The 7910-nt window shown below is 53.4% G+C and overlaps 3 protein-coding genes across 3 annotated transcripts; 2 read left to right on the forward strand and 1 right to left on the reverse strand.

The window, feature by feature from the left end:
• On the forward strand, positions 1–2403 carry J4E82_009754 (uncharacterized protein; the record flags this gene model as incomplete). The annotated part of the gene is made up of 1 exon (XM_051735976.1): positions 1–2403. The coding sequence occupies one exon, from the start codon at positions 1–3 to the stop codon at positions 2401–2403; it is 2403 nt and encodes an 800-aa protein (XP_051584293.1).
• Positions 2404–3189: 786 nt separating this feature from the next.
• J4E82_009755 (uncharacterized protein) lies at positions 3190–5603 on the forward strand (the record flags this gene model as incomplete). Its single annotated transcript, XM_051735977.1, has 2 exons — positions 3190–4479; positions 4530–5603. 2 exons carry the CDS (start codon positions 3190–3192, stop codon positions 5601–5603), a joined length of 2364 nt encoding a protein of 787 aa, XP_051584294.1.
• A 471-nt stretch (positions 5604–6074) lies between these two features.
• J4E82_009756 (uncharacterized protein) lies at positions 6075–7632 on the reverse strand (the record flags this gene model as incomplete). The annotated part of the gene is made up of 4 exons (XM_051735978.1): positions 6075–7085; positions 7136–7416; positions 7470–7514; positions 7563–7632. 4 exons carry the CDS (start codon positions 7630–7632, stop codon positions 6075–6077), a joined length of 1407 nt encoding a protein of 468 aa, XP_051584295.1.
• Between the last annotated feature and the right edge of the window lie 278 nt (positions 7633–7910).

Below are 7910 nucleotides of genomic sequence, written 5' to 3' on the forward strand. Positions count from 1 at the left end.
ATGGCAGAACTCAACGGCAGACAGCTGGCCATTCTATTGCAGAATTGGAACCATTCAGTCATCAAGCCTTTCCTTGCCACAGCCGCAGCGGGTCTAGCAGCCATTACTGTCTACGAGAGAGGGATTCCAATCGACATCGATATCAAGCGGCTCAACCATTTCATAGCACACCTCGCCGCGCCTGAGTTAGGGAGGGGTCTGTACACACCTGATAAATACATGAGCCCTGGCCATCCGACAACCCAGATCTTTGGAATCTTGGAGCCAGAACTATCTTCTACCGCTAAGATCACCGCCCGTACAAGCGTCCCAGAACTCTCAGATATTCTTAGTAGCATGGAAACCGATGGCGCAAACACACATTTTCAGACCACGCCAGACATCCCCACTATCATCCATCATATTGGCAGTGACGGTACACACGCACACCAAGCGACGTCACATCTCATCACACCTACTCCGGTACTTTCATCACATATTTCGGGAGCACCATACACTACCACAACTCTTTTGAACGACACACAAGCGCAGAATGCTAGCATTGTTAGCAACGGTGGTGCTCTCGGCCTTGCTACAGCTGGCCTTGTGGCTACAGGGGCTATCTTCTTACACAAGAAGTTTAGCAACTACAGAAAGGCTCAAGCGCAGAGGCTTACCGACGAGCAACTGATAGCATATTTGATGCTACGGCTCGACGATTTTAAGGTCTCCAAAATCACAGATGGACAACTCATAGCACATTTGAAGCTACAGCTTGGTGATGTCACGGCTTCCAAGTTCAGGATTGAGACTGAGCTTAAGTTGGCGGAGAACGACCTGCGCATGTCCAACGAAGATAAGAACCGGCTCCGAGGGCAACTATCTGAATCCAGTACCCTTTCTGATAAACTCATCCAAGATCTAGACAAAGCAGAGTTGGAGGGAAATCAGAACACCAAGATGAGTAATGAGATCATCAAGCGTCTCGAAGAGTCTGTCGCCGTCTTAGAGAAGAACCGGAGCACAGAGATGCAAGCAAAGAGCCAACTCCAAGATGAGCTATCTGAAGCACAGTCGACTGTCAGCATTCTCCAAGATGAGAAAGCTGCTCATGACCTCGAAGTTCAGAAGCAGTTACGAGCGTTCCGGCTAGATATGGTCGATCTTACCAATAAGCTTCAGTCTGCAGATGCCGAAAAGACCAAGCTTATGGATCAGCTAGCAGCCAGTGAGGCTGCCGCCGAAATTCTGCGCCAAGAGGCGCGTGAAGCAAACATCGCTCTCGAGACTGCTAAAGAAAGGATCTCCCAGCTCGAGAAGGAGAAGACAGTCAGGGACTTGTGCAAGCAAAGCGTCTCTAAGACTTGTGGTGAGGTTGACGACGATGATGACCCCAACCATGGCACCACTGGCTCGACCGAAGGCAGTCAGCAAGATAGCTTACAGCAGGAGGCTTATCCAGCTAGTACGCCAGAATCGTCTTCACAAGCTATCACTGTTGAGGGCGATGAAGAGCTGTCACAAATGTCGATGACATCTTCAGTTCCACTGTCTGGCGAACTGAACATCCCCCGTCGAAAGAAGCGTGAGTTTTGGCACAGTCACTGGAGAGACATCAACTCAAAGAAACCCTACTTTGATGACGCAGTGTATGAGCTGGAGCTTCCATGTTTCGATGCTAGGTTCAGCAGCATTGGGATAGTACGTCCGGCAGAGAACCACGAAGATCGGACGTTGGAGAGCGGGAAAGTGGTCGAGCACACCAAGTGCAATCTCTGTCTCCAGTGGTACACGAAGAAAGACATGTACGATCACTTGAAGACTTGCAAGGCTTTTTGGGAGCTTGCTGTACGTTGTGGTCATTGCAAAAAGATCTTCAAGTACAACACTGCTTTCTTCGACAAACATGCTCCAAATTGCGAGACGAGGTCAATGGAGGATGACTGCTCAGATGAGCATTTTACCCTTGCAAAGTCTGGAGCCGACGCGACCACGACACAGAACTCTCAGCAGGTCAGCCCGAGCTCCAGTGTGTCCATTGTCCCTGGAAAGCAGATCAACCCCGACGCGCCACCCTTCACGCCCGGAGGCTCACTACCAGGCCACGAAAAACCTATCCCTACTGGTCCTCGCTATACCGGGTCAAATTTCCAGCAAGGTCGAGGTGCATCATTCACCGGCCCACAATCTACACGCTCACCTCGAAACACGCCCTACATGACGCTACGCGGCGTCTCGCCAGCTCATGGATCGGGGTTCGGAACACATTACCCAACTGCCTGTCCTCCCAATGGACCCCAGGCATATTCGGCGCCGCGCGACAATTCGCAGGCGCACAGATATCCTGGACAGCAACAGCAAGGCTACCCACAGACTCCTCATACTTTCTCTTCGTTCGGCCCAGGCTACATCCCCCGAGGATGATATGACAGATTCCGATCAGCTCAACACGACATGCGAGATGAAGCGAGCCCTGCCTGACCTGCAAATAGGGAACAATAGAGTGGCCAGAACGAAGGAACGCCATTGAATACATATTGGTCGAAGACAGCGAGTGGATGCTGGACGCGGTAACAATAGCAGATATTGTCATTTGGTATGCAGGGATAGAAACACGGGTAGAGATAGGTACGGGCTCGGGGGCATCGATCTCATAGTATTGATGTCACATAAGCATGGGAGGTGGGATGAAATTCAGATCTGAGGACAACGATCTCATAGTATCGATGTCATAACAACATGTCCATGGGATGACGAAAGTATTTAGTCTGCAGCTCAGAGAAACCAAGAAAGAGTTATGGATTTGACCTGTATGCGCGTGATGTGAGCAGTGTATTTAGTCTGCAGCTTATAGGACAAGGCGGAGAAAGGTGGGAGCGAGGGCGATGTCAACCTGGAGATTTGATGCGGGTTCGGGTGTATGCGTCATCGGGCTAGGCACGCTCCGATGCCTACACCCGTGCTTCTCATGGCGGCTGGAGTATGTTGAATCATTGAAACTGCTGCACTGCTGCCCTCTGTACTTTGGCTCACTCCCTGCCGTGTCCTTGCGTGTTTAGCCCATCTCCAGCAGCCCGTCACACCGGCCATGAAGTGTTGATCATCGCGTCTAGGGCTGGAGCCAAGGCTTGCACGGTCTCGGTAGACGGCTATCTCAAAAACTCCTTATTCACTACCCCAAACCTGGTCGGGGGCGGGCTCCACTTTGACATGGCCGCTGCCCATGCTCAACCCACGAGTATCCACGATGCCAACGACCAGGCTCTCTGGCCCCAGGCCCCCGTGCAACTCGCGCGTGGACGGCAGCCCAGAGACGCGCTCGCGAAGACGGTGCCCTACGGCCCCATCCGCTCCCTCGACCAATTCGAGACGTCATTACGCGAATACCTAAGAAGCCCGCCAGAAGAGCCTGAGCACACCGAAGCCCAGTTTGCCTTCGACATCGACACGTCCTTTGCCGTCCCTTCACCAACTAAGCCGACCCCATCGCAGCAGCCTCATCAGGCAACTCACCCGCCGCCGCCGCCGCCCCAACAGCAACAGTCGCACGCCATACACCAATACAGCCATGCGCCGCCCGGCTACCAGCCCGCACACTTTGCTGGTCCTTCGCAGTACCAGTCCCTCTCGGACGCCAACTTCGCCCTGGGCCACAACTTCACCGAGTCCATCGAGCCCAACAATGGCGCGCCCAAGCCGGCGGAGCAGAAAACCGCCCTGAGCATACGAGAGGCTTTGCAGCCGACAGCGGACCCCAAGGAGAAGATGCGGAAACAGAGGGCAGTCGCCAAGTGCTGCGTCGACACGATACAGAAGATCGACGGATACCGCTACAGCTTCCACAACTGTTGGAACAGCAGGGAGGACGACAGCTTCCGCTTCTCCTACTACTGCAACGACTCGCTCCTCAACAAGGACCGCGCTGCCAACGGCAAGGGTGCCAAGTTGGGCAAACGTGCCACCAAGCCCGTCTACGACTGTAAAGGTGTCTTGTCCATCAAGTTCTCGGCCACCAAGCAGACACTCGACGTCTTCTACAAGCATGTGCCCATACACAAGACATACGAGGAACGCGCCCCGCCCCCACGCAAAGACTCCAAGCGGCGCAAGTATCTCGAGGAGAACGACCCAGAGGCTTTGGCTAGGCTCGCAAGCCGCTCGAGACAGCTGAGCAGTGAGGATCCAGACACGCCCAGGATCAAGAAGAAGCGGTCCGACCCTCTGCCGGAGCCTCCAAGGCCATCCAACACGATTGAGAGCGACCTGAGACAACAGAGTCTGCGTATGTTGCTAGAGCTGATCCAGGTAGAGCCACCTACGCATTCGCAGCACACGCTCATTGAGCCTCCACCACCTCCGCCTCCACCACCTCGTCCTCCCCCGCAAAAGCCTCACCCTGGGCCGCGCCCTACACTACATGTTGAAACGCAATCAGTATCAGCACCACAGCGGAAGCGGCCGAGGAACAGTTGCGATGTCTGCAAGGCTAAGAAGACCAAGGTAGGATACAAACAATTGGGCGTTCAAGCAACAGCAGCTGATATATACAGTGTGATGGCATCAAGCCCACATGTTCGACATGCAACGACAAGAGACGGCTGTGTGTATACTCTGAGCCAGCGAGTGGCGAAGACCAGCGACCACCTACGCAAGCCCCCGAACCGGCAGCTCATCCCGCTGGCGAATCCGAGCTTGCAAAGATCATGAAGGAGCTCGAGGAAACCAAGGCAAAGCTGAAACATTATGAGGCTCGGGAGCGAGCTTCGACTACCCCAATCCAGACGCCGCAAATGGCGCCACGACCTCGCTCGCAGCAATCCCAAGTCCAACAAAAGCCGCCGCCTCCGCCTCCGCAACCACCACAACAAACTCATGTTCAACAACAGCCGCAACCAGTACAGGTCCCGCAACAGCCTCGTCACCGATCACAAGTGTCACAGTCACAGACGTTACCCCATGTGTCTCAGCAGCAACCGCAACGTCAACATTCAATACCAAACCACCGTCAACAACTGCAACAACTCAATCAAGGTCTACCGCACGGCGTGAGAAGCCCACAACAACAGCTAGCCTACAAGATGGGTAGCCAATCACCCCAACAGCGCCTACAGAACCCGCCGCAACAACTACCGCAGCAGCAGCAGCAGCAGCCGCAGCAGATTGGGCCTTCACAGCAGTCTATGACTCCACAACAGCAGTTCCAGGCAGCGACAGCCCAACAAATGCAAACCACACAGCTTCAGACACATCAAAACTATTTTGCAGCCAACCACTCCAACCACTCTCTGTATGGCACGCTCAATCGGCCCATGCCGCAGAACACGCTGCCAGTCAATCCCATGGCATCGCAGCCAATGGTGACGCAAAACAGCATGTCAGCACAGACGAACGCGCATTTACCACAGACGCAGCCTCAACAGCCACCGGCGCCTACCATCGATGTAAATAATTCGTATGGACGTCCTGGGGAGTTTGCATGGGCACCCACTGGGTATTATGGATATCAAAGTGCGGCACCACAACAACAACAACAGCAGCAACAGCAGCAGCAACAACAACAACAGCCACAACAACCACAACAAGACCAATGGGCTGCGGCGAGAGGGTCAGGTGTTTTTAGATAAGGACCGGGTAGCCTGGTCCTATGACGAGGCTACTCATCACTGTCTTGAGTTGACGAGGAAATGGCTGCTGTTACATTGGCGCCAAATCATGATTTAGGATATTTTGGCTTTCAGCGATACGAATACTAGATACCCAGGATATGTCTTCTTCCATTTGCGGGAAGATTGGCACACTATATACACGCATGTTACGAATTTGAATGAAGGAATGACCATGGTATAATTATGCTTCTGCATGACGTGTTGACTCAGCTATCTGGTACTAGACAGCTCCGTTTACTGCAATGCCTCATCATTCCAACGCCAGAATGCCGCTTGATGTCCTTGCCCAGCCTGTATATGTACGCCATGCCGCTCCAAAAACGCCTTGCAATGCCAGCCGCGCAAACTCTCCATCCTGCGCTAATCCACGTCCATCATCTCATCGTGTTTGACGTCGTCGTTGTTTCCCCTGGTCATCTTAGGTGTCTCCTAAAATCCTATCTTCTGACCTAAACCGCGGAAAGTGTCACCGATGCTTCCACCCATACCAGATGACTTTTCATTCGACTTGTTTGATGAAATCTCCATGCTCGCTGCCTGCAAGTTGAGACGCGTTAATCGAAGGCGCAGGGTGTGGTCGTACTCCTCGGCCATCTTGAGAGCGTCGGCGTGTACGTCGTGGCGGGGGTCTGTGGGTGGACAGATGAGTAGGCGGTCGACGAGATCTATCCGCGCATTGAGAACACGCTGGTTGATCATCTCTTCCAGATCTTCGTCGATGGTCCGGCCTTCCGCTGGCGGGAACTTGGACATCATTTCGTCAAGCGTGACGCAGCTGAAGGGTATGAAGTACTGCACGATGCTCTTTGTCCGGATCCGACTGTAGATGGTGTTCAGCATCTTGGACAGATATACGTCGAGGAGATAGTCGTTGCGGTAGCCTTCGAGCACTTCGAGACATGCGCTGTATTTGGAGTTGCAGAAGAGGTTGATAGCGCGGCGAATGTGAGGTTCGAGCTCAAGGAAGTTACGAAATTCGCTGTTTGCTAGCACCTTGTTTTGCAAATCGCTGCGGTCCATGTAGGCAAGCGCACAAAGACCACCGTATACCGCAATGTCGTTACCCGAAATGACTTCCTTCTGCCATGTAATGTACGCTGCTGGCTCTGCAGTCAAGTATGCCGCTGATGTACCAAGGAACGCTGTCGCAGCTTCGCGGTAGTTGCCAGTAGCCATGTGACATAGACCGCTGCAAGCAGAAATGATGGGCTCCATCTTGGCCTTGTCATCGCCCTTAATCTGAGTGGCTTCCGACTTGGCCAGATTTGCCAATACATTTGTCCATGACTTTTGTGCGATGCTAACATATACGAGGCGGAGGGTCATGTCTGCAAGATGCTTGGGCGAGGTGCAATGCTCCCGCATCTTCATGTAGGCCTTCAGTGCGTTACTAAAGTCACCGGTATCGTAGTAGAAGTGACCGAGGTCCTCATTGCCCATCTACAGGCAGTTAGCGAAGATGCAAAGGTTTACTCCACACCGGCACTTACTCGTATGCTCTCCTTGATCAAGTTGTTCTTGTATGACTTGAGCTCATGCTCTAGTCGGTCGTGCTCCTCGCGCACTTCCCGCGTCTTCTTCTCAACCCATGCTGTATCTGTCACAGACGCAGGGTCCTGTGGTGCTATGCGGCTGAACTGTTCTACCAGTGTTGTGTATAAATCAACATTCTTTCCCCTCTTTGCCTCGGCGATAGCGAGGCGGTAAGCGTCTGCGGCGAGGTATGGCGAGTGGGCGCCGATGTGGTGCAGGCGATCGATTCGTGTGTAGCCTATAAGACCTGTCAGTGCCCAGAGAGCCGAAGCAGCATGTTGAGAGCCTTACCGGTGTAATTGGCAATGTATGATTCCAGATCAAACTTGGGAGGGTCTATCGGAGTTAGCGACACGCGCCAATGTTACATCGACTATGTCATACCCTTGACAACGATTTCGCCTTTCGACTTCTGCTCCTGGAAGAATGGCGACTGTTCGATATTTGACGCCATGACGCGGTGTCGTAGTGTGTGCGGACGGGTGAGGGTGTGGTTGCGGCGTAATGCTGAGAGTCGATAGAGCTCCAAGCTGTCACGGCTGTCTAGGTCGCTGCTGCCTTCCCAGGTTCCCCCACAGCGGGGAGGCTGACTAAGCCGCAGCACATAACGTGCACCACCAGTAAGCGGCCCACACCAGTAAGTGGCCCACCCCACCTAACCTGACGCGACGCTCTGCACAACCACCACAATGCCGCGACAACAACGCTCTATACAGACTTCTCGTAAAGGTA

Source organism: Alternaria postmessia (assembly GCF_024291825.1).
Source record: "Alternaria postmessia strain BMP 2775 chromosome Unknown scaffold_99, whole genome shotgun sequence".
In the NCBI taxonomy this organism is placed as follows: domain Eukaryota; kingdom Fungi; phylum Ascomycota; class Dothideomycetes; order Pleosporales; family Pleosporaceae; genus Alternaria; species Alternaria postmessia.